Raw genomic sequence first — 26,604 nt, 5'->3', positions numbered from 1 at the left:
ATTAGGACGTCTACCTCACAATTTATGACCCTTGTGAGGTTAAGCAGTACAGAAAGTGAATTAATGAGTTAAGAAAATCAGTTAGCTAAAACGTTTCCATTTCACCATGAACATGCATTCAGTATGAACGAAAATGTTTTGAAGAGATATCACATTGCTCAAACATAATCAAAATAACAAACAATCCTTCCAACTCAATATCGGTTTTATATGTGGGTTATAAACATTCAAGTATTAGGACTTGAAGATGCTGTAAGGTCTTTTTGATGATTTTCTTCTACATATGAAATCTGTTTAAAAACAAAAGTGCTGAAAACAGGGGAAAGTGAGATTTGAATCTTTGAGTTATAGGCAGAAACTCTTTTAATCTGACAAGCCGTTTTAAAACCTTAGTACATTTAATTATTATTTTAATATTCTTTCAAGATTGTGCAAGGCTGTTAACAATAGCTTTTTTTTTTAATCTAACAACTTATTTATTTAAATTTGGCCTCACAGGACCTTTAAACACGTATACACAAAGACACAAGCACCCCCCCCAAACACACACACAATGACACACTATCACACATCATTGTCCATTTCTCTTAGGCTTCCAGAGGCACAGGACACATGGACAGACATACCAAGTTAAATGCAATAAAGCATATTTGTGATAAGACCATACAGTCTCCTCTGTTGGAGTAAAAGGAAGTAGGCTTGATGTAGGCCCAGTCAAAGTTGTCTAGGTTGATTGACATCTGACCATGCTGCTCATTGAGAGCGACGAGAGCACGCACGAACGCATATTTGGCCGAGCAGCTCACGGCACGCACACTCCGCACCTTGTCAAAATGGAGCAAGAAACACGGGTCATCCTGAGGGAAGAGTGAACAGTGTGTCAGTCTTTCATTGAAATTTATGGGGTTACTACTTGAGTCCATTCATTCAATATGCAAAATTGTAAGCATTTTAAAAATATTATGAGTCCTCCCAAGTACAACTCTTGATTTCTATCAACATTTTCTGAAAGAAATTTCTCAAATGAGAAATATATTTCTTTGTGATTTTCACTGCAATAGCTTCTTTGGAATGAGAACAAGCATATGTTACTGGGTTTTAACACAATTACATTTTTTCTCATGAAAGTGGTGAATGTGTATTTCCCATCAACATTAATGTATAAATGTTGCTCAGTTAAGTATTTATTCGTCAGGGTGACATATTTTCATTTGACATTTTTGGTGTCAAACTAGCAGCCAAACAATTTTTTTAAACTATTGATCTTGAAATTATCTTTAGTTTTTCTAGTATTGATACACTTCCCTGAGGTAAAATATCTCCAGTAATTGAATAACACACATTTATCTTCAGTTAAGGTATATTGATGACCAAAAACATAGTCATGACAAGCATTACCACATCAGGGTCACGTCCATCTATGAGAGTCAGGTCTTTCAAGGACCAGATTTCTGTCCTCCTGTAGCACTGATGGATGCTGGAGCGTTTGGTCTGGCTCTTGGATCCAGATTTAAAGGAAGTCTGTTCCATCTGGCAGCGTACTATGCTTAACTGCACAAGCCTTTTTCTATTGGCAACTGCAGAAACATCACAACACATTTTGGTTAGTTTGTGTACCTGAAAATATTAGCCAAAACTTCTCAGATCACTACGATGTAGTCCAGTACTACATCGCTGAAAATTACATACAACTACAACAATAAAATGAATACTTTTTTCTTAACAAATCTATACATTTTTAGCTTTCCCACAGTGGGAATTCACTACAGGATTTAATATTGGATTCTACATGTTGTCACAATTTGGTAATATGAGACCCTCATTTGGGTGAGTAATGACTAGAGATAAATGTGTTTTATTGTTTACATTTTTGAGATGTTAGACTATTATGTCATCGATAGTGTTAGAATTACGATCAAAATCAATCAAAGTTGCTGCTTACTTGAGACGCAGAGGAAATGTCTTCCAATCTCCTGTTCCTCAATCTCTATGAATTCCATTAGTCTCTGTTTGGCAGGTCGAAATAAAACTCGTTGCATCTCCTCCCTCAGAAGAGACGACATCACCAGAATAGGGAGCGGACTAAAGTCAGAATTGAATGAATCAACAAACGTGGACAAAAAAATGCATGAAGATGAAATGAAAACACCTGACAGCAAATTATGGGGAGGGCACGATGTGTTTTCCTCTCTTCTTGGTATGTGAAGTGAGTCCTTCTTCGAAAACACACACACACACATGCAAACACACCCCACACACACACTGTTCATGCTTCTCCCTAGAGTGCAAACCAGGGGTAGATAAGCTATGGCTCGCGAGCCATATGTGGCTTTTTGACGGTGCGTATGGCTCTCCGCTAACCTGTACCTCTCGCGCCGCTGTTTTTTTATTGTTTTATTTTTTTTATTCAGTAGACTCCATTGTGCATGCATACTGTCATTGACAACAATAGCGTAACAATTATTGTTAAAAAATTTCAGACTTTTTGTACTGTAAGTGTATAAATATTTAGGCACTGAAGGACAATTGTGTAACAGATGTCTGTTTAGTAAATATGTTGCACTATACTGAAGAATGACAGTTTCCCCAGGCTAATTAGAGCATAAGAAAGCAAATTGTTCCAGCGATTACCTCTTCATTTCATCCTGCACTCACTTTAATGTTCCAGTTTTTCTGTCTCGACTCCACTCACTCGAATATTAGTCGACGCTGTTGCGTGATTGTGGCACATTGCCCATAGTTTCTCTGTGATTAAACTCTGTGATTGTTGTGTGGGAAACGGATATCCCACAGCACTCTGGATGCTTTCCATTAACCCCGCCAGTCATTGGCTCTAATCCTTGAGCACAGGTACGGAGAGATGCACTCTCTTTACGGGGATGCTGTGCAAAACAGCAATGATGTTACTCGATAATCAGAGAAGGCAAAAGTACACAGTGATCATTTCTTTAGCTCCACTTTATGAGAAATATGATCTTGAATAAGAGATGAGTGAAACCCAGAGGAATGAAGCAGACTGAAGGACAGATTTGATTTGCAGCCTTGATTCAAAGTGGCTCCATTGGATTTGTCACAATTGTGAAAACAAAGACGGGGTAATGCTAAGTGCTTTCATTATTGTTTTGGTCCTGATTTTTTTTTTGAAAGGCTTTTTGCCTCTGAGATGGAAAGATGAGCGGGTACAGGCAGGAAGTAGCCAGGAGAAGAAACATGTTGATTCTCATTAATAACCCATAAGGTTTATTGTACTTACTTATCAGAAGAGCTAACTCCATCAATTCATACCATCATTATTATGTGGACGGTGATGTGGTGGTATACAATATCGTATAATAGCGGCTGGAGCTATTTGAGTTTGAGTTTGATTTATTTAGTAAAGGGACAATACATATTAATGAACATATACATATGGATGTTATTTTCCATTTTGTGTTAAATGAAAGCATCAACAATAAAACAGTGAAGGGCATAACCATCTACTAATTTATTTAGAAAAAATCTGTCACTAGTGCTCAATGGAACAAGATGTTTCAATGGAGATTTCAACATTTAATATATTCATTCATTAATTTTCTGAACCACTTAAACTTACAAGGATCGCAGGGGTGCTGGAGCCTATCCCATCTAATTATGCGCACCAGGCGGGGGACACCCTGAATCGGTGGCCAGCCTATCGCAGGGCACAAGGAGATGGACAACCATTCATGCTCACACTCATACCTATTGGCAATTTAGAGTGTTCAAGCACCCAGGTTTTGGGGTTGTGAGAGGAAACTGTGGTATTTGGAGAAAACTATCCATGGATTAACCTAATTGAGTGCACTTCAGGAGGAAGAACTGTCAGATAACAGTTGCATGCGGTACACGGTCGATTGGTCGCCGGTCTTTTGGTCGTCGATCTTTTGATCGCCCGGAAGGTAAGTGATAATTACCATTTAAATCGTTGCTCAAATTCCCTAAATACAAACTGCGAATTACTATTTAGTCATACTTAATGCCCTAGTAATTATTAGGCTAAAGAAAAGCTCCAAATTTCCCAGACTTTTATTGTTTTTTGTTGGAGAACTTGTTAAGACCCTGACTGACGTAGCTTCTTAAAGGGACAACGCATGTACATACAAACTCTTATACACTCACACGTCGGCTCAGTGAAACTGCTCATGGCCATTGTTGGCTTTTATTGGTGCGTAGACCGTGTTGTTTTACCTTGTTTTGGCGCCGTTTTTTTGGTCGTCTGTCTTTTGGTTGCCCATTGTCGCGGTCCGGGCGACCAAAAGACGGCGACCAAAAGACCGGCGACCAATCGACCGCACACGGTTACGGGAAAGGCACCTCAACCCCACCTGGCTTGCATGACAAATAATGACATATTAAAACAATTCACCTATAGGAGGGGTGCCCATTATGTATATTGCCAAGGAATGAGTATTGGTAGATCCTCAAGGTACTATTGATGGATTGCACAACAACAACATTTTGATCCCTCCCCTCTGTTGATTTCCTTAGGTAGGCTCTTATGAAATTGGCATGTCCGCAGTAAGCCTTAGTGTGAATCGCTAAAGCTCCCATACATGTTGAGAGAGTCTAATGCGAGGTATATCATTACATAATTGCTGAGCTTTGTCAGTGGCCTTTAAAAAATAGATCGTGGAAGGTTAACTCCTTGAAAAGCAGATCTTGGAACAAAAAAGTTTAAACACCCCTGCAGTAAGTCATGTGTGCTACCTTTCCACAAATGTGGTATATGTTGGAATTGCAATCAGTGGATTGCAGTCTGGCGCTTCTCATTTCAGCACAACTCAATTTGGTTAAAGTGTCTGTGGAACAAAAATCTGCACTCAACAAAGTAGATCACTGGAGGTTGGCTCATTGAAAAGTATATCTTGAAGCAAAAAAGTGTGAGCTTCCCTGATCTATAGGATTGGCCCCTGTTGTGTTGGAAAGAACTACTGTGACCATTTTTGTGTTTGCAGAGGGTACAAATGTATTGCATTTAAAAAAATATTTTATTGTATAATTTATAAATGACAATAAGAGTAAACTCGTTATTGTAATTCTTTGGATTTTTTAAAAAAACAAACCAAAAGAAAAACAACAAGGATCCCTCAAGCGTCTCTGGCTTGGCTGTGGTTGCTTGTGCTACTGTACTTGCCAAATAGTGCGCCCTACTGTCTCTATTGCGCATGACTGTACGGCGTAGTATGAAGTAGGCCTCCTGTTTTTCTCCCCAAGCCGGACTCCTCTTGGCCCCCGCCGCCTCCTCTCGATGCAAGGCGACGAGCGAGCCGAACAAGCGAAGACTTGGCTGTCGAACGCTCGGCGAGGTGAGGCTGCTCTGGCGCCGTGGCTAAATGGTTAAATGCTGCGCTTTTATTCCGTTTGGCTATGCGTGCGAGTGTGGAAGAGAGGCACGGAAGCGATCGGACTGCAGCGGAGGCTCGGGGACTGTTTCCGCACGCTGGAGGGCGAGCAAGGCCCAGTGACCCACATTCGCAGCAGCCTTGTGTTAGTGTGCGTATGCGCGTGTATGTCACCGCGTCTCTGTGTGTGCGTGCGTGCGCGCGCGCTCGCCTGCTCGCTGGCGCGTGCGCGTGTTTGTATGCTATGTATGTATGTGGGCGCATATATCTGCCGCGTAAATGTTTCCACCCAATGCCTTATAAGTCTTTAAAATAAACAAAATGGCTTGTTTCCCTGGACATTTTGAAAAAAAAATGTTTTTTAGCTGGTAGATTGGCGTGCGTCAAGGTTTGACAGGACGCAGCGGTATTTTTACGGAATAATTTGGAGCTCAGTTGTTGCGTGACAGCTAGGAGCTCCAAGCCAGTTTTGTCGTCTTCCTCTGCCATTGTTGTTGGCTTGTTTTGCTTTTTTCCCAATTTTTTTTCGTTTAAAAAACGGGTGTCGTGTCGGTTTTGGTGTACGCGACATCGTGTGCATCGGAGAAGTGAGTTGGCTAAATGGGAAGGTTTCGGTCGCAAAGCTTAGTTAGCATGTTAGCTAGCTACAGTATGTGGGTTGCTTTCCCGGTTGTATAACAAACACCTGTGGCACACATGCTTCTGCTTTCATTTAATCCTTTTTAAGAAAATTTGTTTTATTTCAATGCGATATTCAACCGCGCCTCGTTCCTACTTGAGTGTGTGTTCGTTGTATAGAATGGCTCAATGAAATAAAAGCTTAGCCATGAGGATTACTGTACAGTAGGTCATGGTGGCGCTTCTCCGAGTGGATTCACTGCAGGGTCAAGAAAAATCTGACAGTTTTTAAACCACAGTTGAAATAAAGTTGTTTCCTCGTTTCAGATTTTGACCTTTCGTAGTACTCCTGCATGGTGAAAGGCGTAGTAGTGTGAAAATTAGGTTATTATCGTGTAAGTGAATACATTTCAACTAGAAACTTTCCATCATCATCAGCTATAATTTAAAAAAAAAAGTTATTTAATTGATCACACTTAGCGTTTGGGGTAGGTTTGCTGCAAGCCCAAAATAAAAATTTAATGAATTTAATACTAACCTTTTCTATGTATTTCTAAAATGCACATGTTGTTTATTACATTAAAATTTAAAAAGCCTAGTAAACATAATAACATTTCCAGTTGATCGATTGATTGATTTTAAATGGAAATTAACTTTCTGATAATTCAAGTGGAAGTATCACCTCATGTCTTTCCATTCACCATTATCAACTTATCAAGCAAAAGGTAGACTACACCCAAAACTGGTCACCAGGCAGTCATAGAGAACACATAAACAACATTACGACTCACAATCACACCAGCAATCGATCCCACGCTGCCTGTGCCAAAGTCAGCCGAGTGTACCCCTGCACGACAAATGTAAAATCATTTCCATAACGGGTCAAGTAGGTGTCAAGTAGTAAGTTTTTCTTCAAACCAAAAAGAGGACACCTTTTCACCAATCTGTTACACTATAGGTATAAAGAGTCGACTGCAGTCAGGTGCTGCTTGTTTCAGTAGAAAATTTCATTTGTTAAACTCTGCGCTGGTTTTGTTTAGAGCAAGATCCAGGAAACTCTTGGCCCTTTCTGGAATCGATTTGACACCCTTGCACGACACCATCATGCATTCATGTCTTTTGATGTTTAATTAATGTATGTCAAGGTATCCGCAGGGTCTTAAAACCTCTTTAAAGGTCTTAAATCCAATCATTTGAATTTGCAGTCTGCTGCAAAGAGTTGTGAATAAATACATATACTTTGCAAGTAATTCTGGGCCCATAATTTTCCTTCAAATCTTTTGTACATGTTTGCTTTTTTGTGGAGGGAGATATGGAAAACAGACTCGATAGGTGACACAAAGGGACAACCAGCTCTTCATTCACGCACTCATACGATTGACTGTGTTTTGGATTGTTCAGTCAGAATACCATTCATGGTTTTGGGATTTGTGAAGAAGCCGGAGTACCCGGGGAAAACCCATGCAGGGCCTGAGAGTACATTCAAATTCCACACAGGCAGGCCAGTGCCATGAAGGCCAAGGACTGGGATTGTACCATTGATCTCAGAACTGTGAGGCTGATGTGCTAACTACACTGCAACTGTGCAGTTAGTAAGATACTGTATCATATCCTGTATTCACTCTTGCCCACCCAACAGTACATTGAATAAGACTAAAGGGTGGTTTGAAATCTTAAGTTTTGTCATGGAAGGGTAACAAAAAAACTATTACAGTTTACACTGAAAAATAAATGACTATTTTTATGGCGGTATGCAGAGTGGTTAGCACGTCTGCCTCACAGTTCTGGCATCAGGGTTTCAATCCCGGGCTCTGGCTTTACTGGAGTTTGCTTCTTCATCACGTGCATGCGTTCCTTTTGTGCAGGTACTCTGCTTTCCTGAAAAATCCCCAAAACAGTTATAGTACGCTGATTGGACGCTCCAAAATTTCCATTGATGTGATTGTAAATGAAAGGTTCTCTGTATATGTGCCCTGTGATTGTTTGGTGACCAGTTCAGTCACTCCTCCGCAGCTCCTTCCCATAGTTAACTGGGAGAGGCCCAAGCATCCCTTCAGACTGCGCGAGGATAAGCTATATGGAAATTGCATAAATTAACTATTAATATTATATGCATATTATGAATGTTTGGGTCACTTTTGATGTGTTCAACGGCGCGTGCTACGGAAAGAATATGGTCAGGCCTTTTCATGTTTTTAATTCATTTAAAAAATAATTAGTTGTTATTTTTAAGTATTCAATTCCACATTGCATTTTATTTTAATTTTACATTAAATATGTGAAACAGTTTCACAGTTACTCGATGTGTTTTTTATATTTATTTTATGGTCCTATTGATTCCATTGCTAGCCTCTATGATCTGTATGCTAATCAAACAGTGAACATGGGTCTCGTGGTTTGTTTGTTTCACCAGCTATTTTTCGTGTGTTGCAGGCAAGGTGTGGCTCACACAAAAAGATCTGTAAGCACTAAGGAGGAGACTCTCTAAAAAAACAAGCTCTGCCTCAAAGGGGCATTCCAACGACTGAGTAAGTTGACAATTTTGAATCATCCTTTTTTTCATAACTGGGTCACAGGGCTCCAAAATACTTTCACAAGAACACTGTATTGAAGCACAACAAATGAATCATTTCCACCACTGATGCACTGTATTCAGAGTTTACCAGACGGCGTTTGAAATTCAAGCTCAGGGCCGATTAATTGAGATTATCAAAGAAAAAAAGCTTTTCATTAAAAAAAAAAATCAGGATAAACCCTTTTCAATGTATTAGTTACGATGCAGTATTTGCCTGAGGCTGACCTTCAGTGTCCTGCAGCTTTGGGTGTCCATCATGGCTTTCCCGTGGTCTGGTGACCCCTGATGACCCCGTGGCTTTGACTCTTTGACCCTATCCGTCTTAAGCCCCTGAGAAAAGACATTAACTCACGCTGTGCATGAGCTGCAGTGGGGTGAGTTAACACAAATGAACACACACAAACTGCTATACAGTCGTACATATAAAATATTTATTGGTAGTAATTTTTAAAATTTTAAGGATCATTTCAAGCTACATAAATGAGATGCTTTGATTTGTTTTGTTTTTGTACGCATATTAATCTGTCTATTTTTTAACCAAAAAGACCAACTAAAATAGCTTGAAAAAACATTTGGCATTTTCAATGCAATTTGTCTCGTAAACCTGATCAGTGGACATCATAGTTTATGAAAAATGATGAAAGCTTGAATGTGTTTTTTTTTAAATTCTTATTTATTTTTTTATACCACTGAGGCCAGGAGATTTTGTTGCGGACTCCACCCTTACCATTGAATTTTCCACTGACTTACCAAGGATGATGAAAAGTTACTCTGAATAATAACAAAACCCAATGTCATTTAGAAACAATGTTTCCGACTTGGCCTGTGGCGCGTAGAAATATGGTGTGGCGTTACGCTTATTTGCCGCTGAGCTGTCCTAGAAGTGGAAACCACGACTAGGGGGACATGGAGGCAGGTGGAGCCCTCCTGGGCAGTCATTTGGAAAGCTCTACTCCCCTTTAAGTGGGGCAAATTTGACAGCTGGGGAGTGTGTTACATGATTTACCAAAATATTCATTTTGGGTGTATAGTTTTTTCTTTGCTTTGGAAAATGCTCCAATTTAGCAACGAGTTGGGAGGAGCTGTGACTGCCTGCTGAGCACGCACAGGGGAGGCTGCCGGGCTTCCTTGGCTACGAGTACCAAGCAGCTCAGTCAAGGAAGGCGCGCTCTAACATCCATCTGTGTGCAATTCGTATTGGTCCGTCCGGTCAGTGATTTGCAACAAATTGAAGTATATTACTGTGTCGTACCTTTGAAGTGGTCTAGATCAATGTGTCCACGCATGAGTCACAAGTCACAGCTTGTTCATCTCAAATGAGCAAGCACTTATGTGACTATTGTAATGAATCTACTTGTTTCCCACCATTTCAGTTTTCATTTGGCTACTGGTAACCCAACGTTACACGACAGTTGTTGATGTGGTTTTTTTAAATAGCTACCTAACTTGTTTTCACTTAGGCAGTAAAGGGGGTATTATCTGGGATATTATTCCAAGGCCTCTTGTCCAAATAGACAGAAAGAGAGTTTTTAGGAACTTCTGTTTTAGAATAACAGTGTTTTTTTGTTCTAACTACTAAAACTAAAAGACCTGAACGATTGGACAGCATATTGGTCTAATAATAAATTTTAATACATTTGGTTAGTTTTTATGTTAGACTTGTGAATTACATGATACATCATAGAAGCTGGGTTCCCACAGGGTCTTAAAAAGGCTTAAATTTCACTTGTTGAACTCTGGAGTAGGTTAATACAGGATTCCCTCCATTATCTTAAAGGTGGACTTCCAAATGCCTACCTCACGCCTAAAGAGCAAGTCACCACAGCCACAGCCCTGATCAGCCGCCACCATGACATCAAGCATAGGGTATGTTGCAGAAAACATACAGTGGTACCTCTACTTAGGAATGTCTCTACATATGAAATATTCGAGGAACAAAAATCCTCAAATAGAACATTTTGTCTCTCGATACACACAAAAATACAACTTACAAGACGCTAAATGTAAACAATTCAAATGGCTCCTCTGTTTGCTGCAGTTGCCTGACAAAGTGATGTACCAAATTACTATACGGCCACCATGGAAACACAATTTTGCATATGTTTATGGGGGTCAAAGGTGCAAAGATAGCTAGTTTTGGCTGATATGTATCACTTAGCCAAGTGAGCAGTGGTAATATATTCACAAAAGCGCGAGCTCAGCTCTCGTGCCAAGGAATAAACGCAGTATAAAGCTCTATTTCCATTCAAATATGTCCAATAATGCGCAGACTTTGTTCTAACAAACTTTTCTAGAATTGCTGGTGCATGTTATGAGGAAATGTGGAAATATTACCAAATTTACTGAAACATGAAAATCACTCAGTGTGGCCAGCAAAGTATCCAACAAAGAGTTAAAGTCAAGTGTTAGTTCCTGACATCTGTATTTGATTCCATGTGTGGTTTATGAAAATATTCCCTCTTTCAAATGCAGGTCTGTCTAGAAATTGCACCCCTTAAGTGCCAAAGTATCTGTACAGTTAAAAATGAGCAGAGCTAAAATATTCTATTTGATTTCCGTTACAAGAGAGGAAAGAGCAAGGCAGAAATTCGGATTTACAAATATTCTGGTAATGTTATTGGGGGAGCACATTCCTTCGATCGTTCTCTGTTCATCTCACTTTGTGTGTGACCCAAAAATAAACCAGCCGCTGGCATGTAGGAATTCTCATTAGCCAACATCCTCCATTAGCTATTATTATCAAAGCATATCTGCTTTCAAGTCTCTAAAAAGATTATGAACGTACTTATAACAAAACCTTTAGAGTAAGGGGCATTAAAACCTGAAAATCAATTAAATAATGTTTTACTCTTTACTCAGGGATGATTGTAGCATCTTTGATGGGTTGATGGAAGAAGATGAAAAAGACAAAGCAAAACGGTAAATTAAGTTTAAAAACACAAATATCACGTGAAATGATAAGCACAATAAATGTCATTTGTACAATGTCACACATGAAGTGTTATTCAATCGTTGAACTTAACCTACATATGAATGAATTGCAGTGTGTCCCGTAACAAGTCTGAAAAGAAACGGAGAGACCAGTTCAATGTGCTCATCAAAGAACTTGGCACCATGTTGCCTGGTAACACCAGGAAGATGGATAAATCCACAATCCTGCAGAAAAGCATCGACTTCCTGTGTAAACACAAAGGTCAGGATGCCTCACTTCCTGTTTTTCCACAGCACAAGACAGAGAAAAATGTACCTGATTCTTAATTAATGTTGACCTTGCCTGTCTGTTTATACTTACTTTATGAAAACATGAGTGAGATAAATCTATTGCATCTATCCATGACAGTAGAGCATTTGGAATCACTACATTTCCTCATGCTAGCTGTTTTGAATGAACAGGCCTACCTCCCCAAGCCTTTGTTACAAAATTACAGGCTTGCATGTACCTTACTCTCACATGCTATAGTGTTATTTTTATACAGATTTATTTATCATCCAGGCCTGTTTTCATTTTGAGCTTTGTAGTATTAATACTTAAAAAAAACTTTTACAAATGGCTTGTCTATTTTATGTTTACACACTCAAAAATATATTTTATCTTTTCTCTTGAGTAGAAATTGCTGCACAGTCTGAGTCCAGTGAGATCAGACAGGACTGGAAGCCGCCATTTCTTAGCAATGAGGAATTCACCCAACTCATGTTGGAGGTCAGATATCTGATTTGTTTTTATTTTATATATGCTAACTGGTTTTCCAAAAAGTTGGGTCACTATACAAATTGTGAACTAAATGCAATGATGTATATGTGAAAAATACAACATTGATGGCAGATCAAAAGTATAACATGGGGAAAAAAAGTATAATTTTAAGGGAAAAATATTTATTTTCCATTCTTTATCAGGCTCTGGATGGCTTCTTCATTGCAATAATGACTGACGGCAATATTCTCTATGTGTCAGAGAGTGTCACCTCATTACTGGAACACCTTCCTGTGAGTATCCCTGGTTACCAACTGTACTATATTGTGTCATGGATAATTATTTTAACCATGCTTCCCTTTGTCAGCGACCAGTGAAGTGCAAATAGACAAACTATCTTTCTTTTTTGACTTGGCAGGCGGACCTGGTGGACCAGAACTTGTTAAACTTTCTTCCAGTTGGTGAACACTCAGAAGTGTACAAAGCCCTGTCTACTCACCCCAATGACACAGAAACCATCACGTCAGATTATTTAAAGAGTCAGTCACACATAAGTATACTCCGTTCCTTGTGTTTGTTGATTTCTAGGTGTATTTTTTTTAATATACTAAAGAATCAATAGAAATTGCACAATGTCTTAATTTTACCCGAATTTTTTTAACAGCATTTGAGTACCTCATCTAAGCATTGTGCATCACATACTGTAAAAAAACACTTATTGTGAAACAATCATATTGTTCTGAGAAATTGATGATGAAAACTTTTTCTTTTCTTCTAGGTAAGAATTACATGGAATTCTGTTGTCATATGCTCCGAGGGTCAATCGATCCCAAAGAACCTCCTATTTATGAATATGTGAGCTTCATCGGGAATTTCAAGTCGTTAAACAATGGTATGTCACTTACTAGTTTACCTTTTAAAAATTGAAATATCAGCAGTTTTGTCTGAAAGAGCTTGAAGGAGCTATTTTCCATGCTCAGACCTTATTCTTTTCTTGTAGTTCCTAATGTGACAAGGAATGGTCTGGCGGGGGTGTTACAGCGCTCTTTACAGCCAGCTTTTGACGACCAAGTGTGCTTCGTGGCTACTGTACGCCTTACAAAACCTCAGTTTATCAAGGTAGTGTCATGCGTGCTTAGGAGTCACTCAAAATTCTCAAAAAATGTCTCCAGATAAATAGAGCTCATCTAGGAATGCTTAAACATGATATTTTCTTATGCTCATAGGAAATGTGTACAGTGGAAGAACCTAATGAAGAATTCACCTCGAGGCACAGTTTGGAGTGGAAGTTCCTCTTTTTAGACCACAGGTAAACAAACATCTACTCTAGGCTTGTGTAATTGTGTCACTTGGCATATTCAATGTAGTTCAATTTATTTACTGTGTAGTATTACATTAGTGCAGCTGCAGCGCCATTGTACTGTTATTGATTCATTTCATTCCCTTTTCTCAGAGCTCCACCAATCATTGGCTACTTACCATTTGAGGTTCTGGGAACTTCAGGGTACGACTATTATCATGTGGACGACCTGGAGACTCTTGCTAAGTGCCACGAACACTGTGAGGCTCACTTGTACATACACTTGCTAAAATCCTTCCATGTAATTGATCTAACACTGTTTGTCTTTCTCAGTGATGCAGTACGGTAAAGGGAAGTCTTGTTACTACCGTTTCCTGACAAAAGGTCAACAGTGGATATGGCTGCAGACACACTACTACATCACCTATCACCAGTGGAACTCTCGACCTGAGTTTATTGTCTGCACTCACACAGTAGTCAGGTATTAAGGGAACGAACTGCCTTTTGCGTTTTAATTTTTTTAAATAAGATTCAACTCAATGAGGTCACTATGATAAATAACAATGTCTGCATATTCTTTCTTGTCAACACAAAACATTTCTGTAGTTATGCAGAAGTGAGGGCTGAGCAGAGAAGGGAGCTGGGCATTGAGGAGTCCAAACCAGAGGTTGCTATGGACAAGGTGAAAGAATGTTAACCCCTATTCATGGCGAATCATTCAACCACATACATTAAATTACAAAAAGAAAGGTGCATTTAAGTGAAGGAAATAATTTACATTTGGAATGTCTTACAAAGAACATATTGTTCTGGAATAATACATATTAAATACAAATTGTAGTTTGTTTCTTCTTTTCTTTGTATGAATGCAATGAACTGTGAGAGACCGCCTTTGAATTTTTGTTGTTGTTGTTGTTGAAGAGACATAATGTGAGACCAGTGAAATCAATAGTTAATTGAAAAAATCTGGCTGTATGTTTTTGTGAGTTCTAATCACATATCAACTAATCCTTCTTTTGTCTCTGATACGGTGCCAGGAATCTGGTTCTGAGCTGAACACTTCAAGTCTCAAGGAGGCATTGGAAAGGTTTGATCGCAGCCAAACACCCTCAACCTCTTCACAAAGCTCCCGGAAGTCGTCATCGCACGTTTCGGACAACACTTGCACGTGTAAGTGTAATATGATTTTTTTTTTCCAAACTTTCCAAATGAGAGAAGCAATCCTTTTAACAATTAAAGTGTTAGTGTCTTTTTTAATCATTAAGAAAAGAAGATATTTGGCAGTGTATGTGAATCATGTTTAACTATGGCATTCTTTTTACTTGGCATTCATTTTCGACAGCTCTACCTAATATAAAAGCCAGTTTAATCGATTGTCCCTCATGCAGTTATGGGACCAGTTTGCTCGATGGCCTCAGTGGGGTTTCAATTTTCTTAGTGATTTTCTCTGTGCACCAACAGCATCCAAGTTACATATGGATACAGCCACGCCTCCACGGCAATCTCTGGCTTCAACCATGGAGGTGACATCACAGCGTCGTTCATCAATAGGTAGCCAGGTGAGATCCAAAAGGACCAGATTACCAAGTCTCATCGTAATAGGTATTTCCGTTTACAACACTAATATACTAACCTGTAATTGTGTCCATATCCCTAGTCCATGAGCTCTCAGACTACTAGCCAGAGTGTGGCTCCAAGTATGCTCACTCAACAACAGCAGCAGCAGCAACAGGTGCAGCAGCAGCAACACCAACAACAGCAGCACCAGCAGCAACAGCAGCACCAGCAGCAACAACAACAGCAACAACAACAGCAACAGCAACAACAACAACAACAGCAACAACAACAGCAACAACAACAGCAACAACAACAACAACAGCAACAACAACAGCAACAGCAACAGCAACAGCAACAGCAACAACAACAACAACAGCAACTGTCATCAAATGTGCAGGCAAGGCTTAGGTGCTCTTTTAAGAGTATGGAAAATCATTTCCCTCAATATTTTTGGATGGCATTTCTTAGTCTTCCTCATCTTTAGAAACACAGCGTTCATAAATCTTTGGATTTATGCTGGTACACGCTGTTACCATAACTTTTGCTTTAACGGGCCTCTTTCTTTCTTCTTCCACTGCAGCCAGTGATGGAATTCTCAGCACAGGTGAATGCTATGCAGCATCTAAAGGACCAGCTGGAGCAAAGGACCAGAATGATACAGCAAAACATTCAGCGACAGCAGGACGAGCTACGAAACATTCAAGACCAGCTGCAGAGGGTACAGGGGCAAGGTATCCAGGTAAAACCAATATACAATATAATTTCAAAGCTTCTGTTTGGGAAAAAAAAAGTTGCTGTGCTGTCTGTTTATCTTTCATCAGGGATCGATCTCTCTCATTTTCTGAACCGCTCTATCCTCATTAAGGTCACGGGGGGTGCTGGAGACTATCCCAGCCTACTCCGGGCCAGGGGGGGGGGCACCCTGAATCAGTTGCCAGCCGATCGCAGGGCACAAGGAGACGGATAACCATGCACCCTCACACCCTTACCTAGGGGCAATTTTAGAGTGTCCAATCAGCCTACCATGCATGTTTTTGAAATGTGGGAGCAAACCGGAGTACCCGGAGGAAACCCACGCAGGCCCATGGAGAACATGCAAACTCCACACAGGTGGACCGACCTTAATTTGAACCCAGGACACCAGAGCTGTGAGGCCGACGCGCTAACCACTCTTTCATTCAAATCTTTCATTCACTGTGCTCTATGCACAGAAAAAGGTGGGACTTAAGACTGCAATTTTAGGGATGGGGAGCTATTTCAGGCTTTGGTTTTACCTATCAACAAAATGAGGAAAATTACTATATCAGCAAACAACAAGCACATTTGTTGTTCAAATTAGAAATTGACTCTTGTTAAAAGCAATGTAAGCTCTAGGGCAGGGGTCTCGAACTCAATTTACCTGGGGGCCGCTAGAGGCCGAGTCTGGGTGAGACTGGGCCGCATCAGGATTTCCACAAGAAAAGCACTGATAAAACTTTCCAACGTTATCAAATATCTTTATTTTTTAACAAAAAATAATGAATTAAATAAATTAACTTAAAGATGAATAAAAAATAAATCAATCAGTAATATAAAACCAAATAATACTAATGAGCATACAGTAGATATACACTGGCTGGCTAAGTAGAGAAAATGAATTATTTTTATTCCGTTTCAAATGTCTGTATTAACAGCTCTTTAACCTTTAACTTTCTGAACTTGAATGGAACATTGAACATGAAATATTCTGAACACGGCTTCTTTTGCCTACTCCTTGCTGCTAGAGACCTGGCAGCGCTTCTTCTCACATAGTCACATTTGGCTTGAGGGAGGAAGCAGTGGAGACCCTCAGTAGAGCTTGAAGATGCTCATCAGTAAGTCTGGACCTGTACTTGGACTTATTGAAGTTCAAGGTGGAGAAGAGCTTCTCACACAAGTATGTGCTCCCAAAAAGGCACATGGTCCGCTTGAACCTTCGGGAAAGTTCAGGGAAGCTGGGGGTCAACTCTCTCAAAAATTGCCCAAGCTTGTCTGCTTCTCCACTCACCTCCCTGAACTTGGCTTTGAGTGCAGAGTTGCACTGCAGGTCAATGAGCTCCATTTGAAGCTCAGGAGGGGCATCTTGCACATCAAAGGAGAAGGGGTCCGCAAAAATTTGAAATGTGGCTTTGTGTGTCTTGAAGTCTGCAAATCTGTGATCAAATTCCTCCTGTAGCTTCGAAATGGCCTCAACATACTTCTCACCACTGAATGGTGTGCCTGCATCCACGAGAGCCTTGCATGCTGGGAAATGGCAAAGGTTTGTCTGAGAGAGCTGGGCTTTCCATAACACAAGTTTAGTGCAGAATGCTCTCACGTTGTCATAGGCAGCACTGACAAGTTGCCCCTGGCCTTGTAGCTTCTTGTTCAGTACATTAAGCTCATGTGTGATATCAACAAGAAAAGCCAAGTCCATGAGCCATTTGGGATCACTTAGCACAGGATCAATCAACTCACAAACGGCGTAGCTAGCTTTGACTGCTGCATTACTGTCTTTGGTAGCCTTCTTGAAGAGATCCTGTTGCCTCAGAAGACGTGTTTTAAGACTGGCAACCTGGTTGGCTCTCTAATCTCCCTGGTATTTTTCGTACTCCTCAGCATGTCTCATAGTACAATTACGTTTCAAATTGTATTCCTTGTGCACCGCAACTTTTTCAGTGTAAATGAGACACGTCGGGGTGCCCCTGTGTTCAACAAAGAAATATTGCACTCCCCACTTTTCTTGAAACTGTCTGTGCTCATCACCGACCTTTCTCTTCACGGCAGGTTTTGAAAGAGACATCTCTGGGGCTCTGTAATATGTTTTTCCACTTGGAATGAGTCTCGGGTTGATCTTTCACATTCAGTCGCGCGGGTTTGTGGCGCATGTGCACTTTCGCTCTCTGTTTCAATCGCGGAGATGGCTACAGACACTGACACAGGCTGGATCACGGATCATAGCGCCTCATTCAGTTCTATGCTGAGAGCAGCGGAGGAGTGTGCGCGCCGAGCGGAGTGATCGGCCTCACGGCTTCCCCTCCGCCCAGCTGATTGGAGGAATGAATGAGTGAGTGAGCGAGGCACTGGACAGCCCGGCCGATGTCCCGCCCTCCAGAGCCGTATACCTCACCGTGATTGGTTCATTCAGCTCCGAACCAAAGTTCCCTCTAATTTTTTGTTGGTCTGAGCAGAAAGACAACCTCCCTGAGCGCACTGAGTACCAGTGTGAGCGACATCATCGGTACTCGGATGATTCGCCTAAAGACGTTTCGCCGACGGACGTTTGACAGACGGGCAGTTCGCCGAATGGACGTTCCACCGAACGTTCATTCGGCCGAACGGAGGTTTCGCCGAAACGGGATTCGAACGCTCGCCCCGCCGGATCGTGTGTGTACAAGTTTTTCAACCTCGGCCCGCGGGCCATATACGGCCCGTTAGGATTTTTAATCCGGCCCGCCGCCGGTGTTGTCCAAATTATAGTAAAAATCAATGTTCGTCTACCATCAATGGCAGTCCGGGAATAAGCACTCTTGGGCAGGCAGATGTAGCAGAACCGAGCCGTAAAATGACAGCAATCGGGTCAAATCCATCCTAAAACAGCATTTAATGATTAAATACAAATACTGGATGATATCGCGATGGAGGCAAAAAAACGTCTATAGACGTCCATTCGCCAAACGGCTCAAAATGCTCTCAAATTCGGTCAAATCCAGCTGAAAACAGCGTTTAATGATTAAATACAAATACTAGTATTTGTATTTAATCATTAAACTAACAAATACTAGTACGACCTGTCCGTCTGTCAAACGTCCGTCGGCGAAACGTCTTTAGGCGAATCATCCGGTCACGACATCATCATTGCTCGCTATCGGCACACCAGTATCACACCTGCCACAAGCAGGTGCATGTCAATGTTCCCTCTAATTTTTCATGTAAAACATGCTGTAAAACAAGAAAAACATGAGTGGACAGAGCTACTGCCACTGGCTGCCACTTAAACGGCGCCATCATGGGGAAAGGGGTAAAAAAAAAAAAAATAAATAAATAAAAATTAAAAAAAAAAAAAAAATAAAAAAATAAAAAATAAAAAATCGATCTTTCATATTAAGACGGGGGCCGCAAATTATCGTCCCGCGGGCCGCAGTTGGCCCGCGGGCCGCAAGTTTGAGACCCCTGCTCTAGGGTGTAGTAAATGACTTCAAATACTAGATCACATGTTAGTGAACACACACACTTTATAACCAGACAAAGGCCATGTATAATTAGATACTCCCGGAACTAGTGGTAAATTACGGCAGTTGGAATCCCGCCACTAAATGATTTCCCATAACAGACAATATTTGTGGGAGCTAAAAATAAACAGCCACAACCTGAATGTCTTCCTCAGCTTCTCTGCTACACAGACACATCAAGTGCGAGGTTGTGGTGACGAAACAGGCTTGTCTGCAACCGCCACCAGTAGCCACACCACATTTCAAATTTTAAAAAAGGACCTCAGGCATTGATTTCAATTGAGTGGTTGTAACCTCTGCGGCATCAATCAAACTCTGGTTTCTATTTCAAAAATATCCAAACCCAAATGTATTTATCCAGGAAAAAATTTGGTCCAACTTAACTTTTCAAACGTAGGAAATGACTGAAATGAACAAAGCCCAAAAGCATTTTTGCAGCTGCAACTGTCATTGTCTGACCTAGAAGCAGAAGAATCAATTATCCATAGGTCCTCTTGAAAATCATCGTGTGTTTCTCTTTGTTCTTACATAGAATGAATCATTGCTTATTGCAGATGTTGTTGCAGCAGCAGGGTGGAGCGATGAACGTGCAGATCCCACCGGTAGCATCGGTCCAGCAGTCTAGCGCTCTTGGCAACCAGGCACCACAAGCGACGATCAACCCTGTTCATTCGGGAACCCAACAGCTTGCCATTCAGCAGCAGGGTCCTACTCAGCAGAACCTTCAGCAGCAGGTGGGACACAAGGCATATGCACACAAACGCCAAATAAAGTGAAAGCCCTCACAGATTCCATGTTGACTTTATTATTACCGAAAATCATTCTGCCATACAGACAGGATCACTAGTATCATGAAACCTTTGTTGGTTTGAAAAACGTTTTCTATACAAGTCGAATGGGTGTTATTTGAGTAATTTACATAGTCACAGCACCCCTTCTCTGTGTAAATAGCTGGTGTCCACTGCAATGTGATGGTTATGAAATCATTTTCTACCATAATGGTCTTGAGGATTGGGCTTTAAAACCCCAACTCTAACCCATATAGAAAGTCATAAATGTTCCACATGCTAGTTAAGGTGTAAAAATGAGGCAAAATATACAGTATGTGCATATGATCTCAAAATAAAAGATTTTTGTTTTAAATTGAGTGCAGTCTCAGTCTGGTCGTGCATAAAACCACGTAGACTATGCAGCTGTAAGTTATTTTCCCATTTTGTGGCCTTGAGCTGTCGCATATAATTTGTTGACTGTGCATATCATTGTTTGAAGAAACTGGGTCATTTCGAAAGTTGTTCTGGAATTGCTCTGAGTTGTTTCCCTTTTGACTTCTGCCCCTGTTCAGACCCAACGGCAGTCTCAGCAGGCCCCTCAGGCTCAGCCACAGACCCAGAACTCTGTTCCAACCCAACTGTACAACACCATGATGATCTCCCAGCCAGGGCAGCACAACGTGCTACAGATCAGCACCAGTCTGCCACAGAACAACACGCCACAAGGGACCACTGTGGCCACTTTCACGCAAGACCGTCAGATTCGGTACGTTGGACAATGAAATCCAAATGTTACAGTAGACGTGTGATAAACTGTGATGTCCTCTCTCCAGTTTTCCAGCAGGCCAGCAGCTGGTGACCAAACTTGTGACTGCTCCAATGGCATGTGGTGCTGTCATGGTGCCCACCTCCATGTTTATGGGTCAGGTGGTTACTGCATACAACCCTTTTGGTGGGCAACAGGTAAGGGCAAAGTTGCCTTGAGAGTCATGTGTTTATGAAGGTTATTGCACTTTGGAGATTGTTGTAGCGTTCTCTAATATCCTGTTACAACTCCTGCACAACTTCAGCAGGGAGGGCAAACCCAGACGCTTACGCTCCAACCAGCGCAACCTCCCCAGGGGCAGACTGAGAGCTCCAACCCTTCAAGTGTGGTGGCACAGAGCAGCCAACAAGGACAGCAGCAACAACAGCAGCAATTCTTACAGGTACCACGAGATGGAAGCAAATCTGCATGATTTAAATGGTCTTAAGTGGCCAACCTTTATTTGTTTTCTTTTTTATTTGGGCTGATTTTGACAAATCCAACAAAACATGACAAATACACTCTTACTATAGAAGTTGTTGGAGTGACAACCCAGTGCTTGTCTTTTTTTAAAATTTATTTTTAACTGTTGAAGTAATAAAAATAAGAAAATGTTCTGTTATTAGGAATGGGTATTCCTCTGGAAAATATTTTCTCTATGTGACTTTCATTTTCAGAATCAAATAACTCAATCAATTAATCTCTTATGATGTTTTTTTAGACATGTACTCAGATACTGTATTTCTAATTTTTCTACTCAAAACTAATGAAAGCAACCTCTGTGTACCTCCCTTACAATACAACTATCTCACTATTTGTCCATACTTTAGCCAGAAAATCCATTTGTGATACTACACGATGCAAATATTAAAAATTTAAGTAAACCCTGTTTGAGTGCTATAGACGGCACTAGATGTACAGTCCATTTTGACTAGGAATGTCAATTGATGTCTAAAATTTTGCTAACAATCTGCCAGTTTGTTTATTAAATACGTCTTTTTGAAACAATAGATCGATTCTTGGGGTGAGCATATCTATACACTATCAAGGTATAAAGTATCGCGATCAATTAGCATATCAATATATCCTCACACTCCTACCTAATACCAACAGCTTTTATTAAAAAAATACGAATGCTGCTGTAACATTTGTACTCATTTTTTTTCTTCTTTTAGGGCACTCGTCTTCTCCATAGTAACCAATCTACCCAGCTGATTCTGCAGGCAACTTTCCCACTTCAGCAGCAGGGAAGCTTTGCTCAGACAACTCATCCACAGCAACAACAGCCGCAGCATTCACAACAACAACAATCTCAGCAAAGGCAGCAGCAACAACAACAACAGCAGCAGCAACAGCAACAACAACAACAATCCCACCACCAGAGGCATCAGCAGCAACTCAAACCTCACCCCCAGAAGCAGCCGAAAGCGCCGTCGTCGCACAGGACGGACAGTGTCAGCAGCCAACCGCAGTAAGGTCTAGGGAGCAACATGGCACTTATTTGGGAAAGAAAAGTGGAAAATCCATGGGCCTGCCGCTTACATTTGTTTGGCTGGCTAACCTTTCAGGAAGATGAGGAAATACGCGACTCCATGAAGATCTCATCACAGGGGGAACAGGTGGACGAATGAACCCTCGGCATGCTCCCTGTTTTCTCTTGAAATAGGAGCTCATGTGTCTGTGGAGTATGACAAAAACACCTCTTTGCCACGGTAACAGAAGACTTTTGTGTCAAACTGGACTAACCTTGTATAAATTTCCTGTATGATATTAAGAAAAAGTGTAAATATCCAATATAGCCTAACAGGAAACAGAAATGTAGTATTTTATATGATTGCATGGAAAGAATAACTGTAAGCTTTTATTAGTCGCTTTTGAAAATTTTTACTTTGTTCTAAGTGTTTCCTGGCGTGATGACAAAACCCCTCAAATTTACCAGCCCAACAACCCCCTACACTTTCTCACTTAAGTCCACTATTAGCTTATACTAGTCTGTTTGGGGGATGGAAGGTGAAGTGAGTTTGGGTTTTTATTTTTATTTTTGCAAGTGTTTTTAAGCACTGTGACATTGGTCCTTTTAGACTGCCCGTTAAAGGCAGTTTTTTTCCCCCTGGTCGCATTTATGTATAATGTGCACAGGCACAGAATGGTGGGAAGAAGGACAAAGTCGAACTCGCACGTTTCCCAGCTAGGGAAGTGGCATCAGTGCCATAACAGTTAGGACGCCACCGTTGCATATGGGAATTAAGCAACGCCCGGTGGTGTTAAACTTTTTCATTTTAGGCACTGATGCTGTCATGCATCTCATGATCAAAACGTGGGATGCCCAGTCGCTTTGTGAAAGCGCATACAGTAGAAGGCAAATGCCGCGCTCCGGTTATGGCACTGACCTGGCAATTTCACAGGAGCCCTGTGTAAAAGAGGCTATTGACACATTGTCTGTGATATTTTAAACTCTTTGACAAAAGAAATATTGATTACAGTCCAACTGAATTGTTTGCGCGATTAATTTTATGCATATAAGAGTTTAGTGATTCCAAGTGCCAATAAAATAGCCCCATTTATTTGAATTACCAACAGCAAAGGTATACATACAGAAATCTATATTTTCCAACAAGAGCTACACTCTAAAAATGCTCATGCGTGTGTGTTTGTGTGTGTGTGTATATAGTATATATATATATATGTTGAAGGGATTATTTTTGAACAGTCAGAGAGCCCTATACGTAACAAACAGTATATCCTCATAAAACTTCAGCACTTGATGTGGTTGTGTACAGTAAATCACTGTCCCCGAGACCATGTTGCTTGTCAACTATGGTGTGACACTTGGCGTGAGAATTCTTTCTTGTGTGTCTGTGTGGAGGGTGCGCGTGTGCACGTGTGTATGTGTCTTTCCGTACCTAACTTCGTAAGTTGCCGGATGGTACTTGTACTCTCAGGAATGTGGAAAGTTTTGCTTCTGCCTCAGTCTGGAACCAGACCGAGAAGGGTTAAATTGTGCTGTAAAGACCAGAGACTAAAGTGGAGGGTGGGAAAAATCACAAGGAATTTGGTGATATGATGAGACATTTTTTTTTAAATATTCTTTTAACGTTTTTTTAAATATATAAACATCAGAACTTGCAATTTGGACCTGTAAACCTAAATACAGATGTGTCTCCTACATCATGCTTCACAGTTTAACCCTTCTCTTTCTTGTTGGGCCTCAGAATATAATCATGCAGTTCGCTACAATATTATTATAATTATTCCTGTTTTCAAACCGCAGTAAAAACCAGGACCAGGTCCCTAGGGGCCTCCTCACCACACCTCTAAGCCATATCAAACGAAAAAGCCTCGGTTTGAAGGAGGTGTTAAAACCTTTAGTGTAGGAGTGATAGTGTGTGTGTGTACGTGTGTGTGTGTGTGTGTGTTTTAGGATGTATCTAAGTGGAACCTTTAAAGTTGAATTCTTCTCACACACTCTACTATCAAAACTTGTTTTGTTATGATGTAGATCAAATGGATTTTGCTCAATTGGTGTGAACTTTAGAAAATCTTTACTTTTAAAACCGATGCCCTAAAGTGAAGATGCATGAACAAGAACACAAAACGAATAGTTATTGTCCCATTGTTCAATTTTGTGAAATGTTCTACCTACCGTATAATTAACATTTTTTTCCTGTTTGTTACATTCTAATGGTTAAAATGCTCTTTGAGCTGTGAACTACAACATCAAACATAATTCATACTTTTCCAGTAAGTATGAATTATGTTGTGGGAGATTAACTTAAGAGATTCCACTCTACATCCTTTTGTGTTTATTTTTGTGGGTGTGTGCTCGTATGCGAGTCCATGCATGGTAAATATAACGTCTCTTGTTCTTGTATTTCTCAGGGGAATCAGAATCGGTTACCCCTGGCGATAGCCAATCAGTTCTTGCGTTGCAGTATAAAAAAAAAATTGTAAGATTCAAGAAACTTTCCTCGCCGGTTGGGCTCAGTGTTCTGGTAGCCCGTGTGTGGGACTGCTCGACTTGAATAAGTGTGTTTGCGTGTGTGTTTGTTTGATATATAGAGTGAATGTGGGTGTTTGTGCAAGCATGTTAAAACGTGTCACTGTCATACCATATTATTTTCATATGAAAAGAGACGTGAGTGGAAAAAGAATGGATGTTTTTAGGCAATGCAGCATATTAATTCCCTGCCCACATCCACCACCCTGTAGAGTTGTAAAAAAAATGACTGACAGCTCAACACCTATATATCAGTAATGTATACAAAAGATCTCATAAGGATTCAAAATCCAACTTTGACTACCCACCTCATAGCTTAGTGTAGATCGTCGTGTGTGAGGTATCACTGTGAAGCGTGATGCTGATCTGTTCCTTTCTTGAGTGTGTCACTGATAAGCCAACCCAAAGAATGTACAGTAGGTGTTTTTCTTATTTTCAAAAGAGACAAATGGATGTGTTGTTGATGATAAGGAAAATTGGGGAGACAAAGAAATGTTTCTTGCAAAAAAAAAAATCTTGATTATATTAATGGACAGGTGTAACATTATAAAATAAACCCTGAATGCTACTACTAAAACAAATCCCCCCAATCAAATTGAGGTGTATGATATATGAAATGATGGACACGACAGCGGCCACCCGTTCTTACAGATGACCTACCCACAACACAAATTGGTTTAAAAGGTTGTCTAATACCATACACAAAAGACAACCGTATTCAGTGTAAAACGGTGCTATGCTTTCCTGTACTGTATGTACCCTGTATGTATATCCCTGTGCTCCTTTTATCTACCCCAAAGTCAAATGTAATAATGATATTTTGAAACAAAAATGTTATTGTTACTCTCCCATCTTGGTCAATTTCAAAATAAACAGCTGCAAATATGATACGCGACAATGTGAATGACTGTCTTTTCTAAAACAAAATAGGTAAAATCAAAACAATCATATACAAACAAATGTATACCTGCATGCCCATGTTCCTCATTATTGTTTTTGTTGTGTTTGAACATTATTTTTCAAGTTATCAGGTGTCTAGGAAATTTACAATTGAATGCAAATATGAATGCCAATCATATTTTGAACAACCGTATTTCAACATAAGGTCATTTCTATTTGGTGTTGTGCTAAAAACCAAGAATAAAGTATCACATTTTCGCTGTCAACTCAGTACCACAGCAATGAGACAAGAAGTGGACATCTGGTTGCCTCCACCATTATAGGTATACTCTCTTTATTATTACAAGTCAACAAACTTTTATCAAAACTGCAGATATCTCCGAACCAAACGGTGTGCTCTCACGACAATCAGACATAGCCAGTCAAAATCTAAAGGCACATCTCTATTATATTTACAGTTCTTACACATATGACACATCAGACCAAGAGCACACGCACACAAATCAAACAATCCGAAACACCAAATTAACAGGCCTACCCCACAATGACATCATACATGATACTTAAAACAGTCAAATATACAATTCACATGTAAGAACAGATTTTTTTTTGTCTTTGTAAAGAGTTTACACTTGCATGCCGCTTTGACACTCACATCATAGTGGTTAGGCCTTAAGGCCAATTTCATTTGATTGATTTCATGTTTCCCCCCCACTAAGCTGATTAGAAGTTAAACATTGCATATCAACCACAATAGAGTATCAAGCTGAACATTTAGTGCAAAGCAAATGAAAACATTCAT

At 40.4% G+C, this 26,604-nt stretch overlaps 2 protein-coding genes across 8 annotated transcripts; one reads left to right on the top strand and one right to left on the bottom strand.

Annotated features, from left to right (window-relative positions):
- Window positions 1-76: 76 nt before the first annotated feature.
- exoc1l (exocyst complex component 1 like) lies at window positions 77-2,294 on the bottom strand. 2 transcript variants are annotated; one of them, XM_077605442.1, is made up of 4 exons: window positions 2,150-2,294; window positions 1,943-2,082; window positions 1,399-1,577; window positions 77-857 (listed from the first exon to the last, which is right to left on the bottom strand). In XM_077605442.1, the coding sequence occupies exons 2-4, from the start codon at window positions 2,061-2,063 to the stop codon at window positions 588-590; spliced, it is 570 nt and encodes a 189-aa protein (XP_077461568.1). In that variant the 5' UTR covers window positions 2,064-2,082; window positions 2,150-2,294; the 3' UTR covers window positions 77-587. The 2 variants fall into 2 exon arrangements, with proteins under 2 accessions (XP_077461568.1, XP_077461569.1); XM_077605443.1 differs by having other exon boundaries at window positions 1,943-2,211.
- A 2,882-nt stretch (window positions 2,295-5,176) lies between these two features.
- On the top strand, window positions 5,177-25,790 carry clockb (clock circadian regulator b). 6 transcript variants are annotated; one of them, XM_077605195.1, is made up of 24 exons: window positions 5,177-5,324; window positions 8,412-8,506; window positions 8,795-8,927; window positions 10,331-10,419; window positions 11,413-11,472; window positions 11,598-11,746; window positions 12,162-12,253; window positions 12,448-12,537; window positions 12,663-12,783; window positions 13,023-13,136; window positions 13,245-13,363; window positions 13,471-13,553; window positions 13,698-13,804; window positions 13,878-14,025; window positions 14,151-14,226; window positions 14,582-14,714; window positions 15,006-15,103; window positions 15,202-15,498; window positions 15,682-15,840; window positions 19,885-20,064; window positions 20,673-20,866; window positions 20,934-21,063; window positions 21,174-21,308; window positions 22,081-25,790. In XM_077605195.1, exons 4-24 carry the CDS (start codon window positions 10,403-10,405, stop codon window positions 22,378-22,380), a joined length of 2,802 nt encoding a protein of 933 aa, XP_077461321.1. In that variant the 5' UTR covers window positions 5,177-5,324; window positions 8,412-8,506; window positions 8,795-8,927; window positions 10,331-10,402; the 3' UTR covers window positions 22,381-25,790. The 6 variants fall into 6 exon arrangements, with proteins under 6 accessions (XP_077461321.1, XP_077461317.1, XP_077461320.1 ...); XM_077605191.1 differs by having other exon boundaries at window positions 21,171-21,308; XM_077605194.1 differs by lacking the exons at window positions 5,177-5,324; window positions 8,412-8,506; window positions 8,795-8,927; window positions 10,331-10,419 and having other exon boundaries at window positions 11,393-11,472; window positions 19,900-20,064; window positions 21,171-21,308.
- The last annotated feature ends 814 nt before the right edge of the window (window positions 25,791-26,604 follow it).

The sequence above is a fragment of the Stigmatopora argus genome, chromosome 7 (assembly GCF_051989625.1).
Source record: "Stigmatopora argus isolate UIUO_Sarg chromosome 7, RoL_Sarg_1.0, whole genome shotgun sequence".
Lineage (NCBI taxonomy): Eukaryota > Metazoa > Chordata > Actinopteri > Syngnathiformes > Syngnathidae > Stigmatopora > Stigmatopora argus.
The sequence above is the reverse complement of the archived record's forward strand: the minus strand, read 5'-3'. Positions and strand labels throughout refer to the sequence as shown.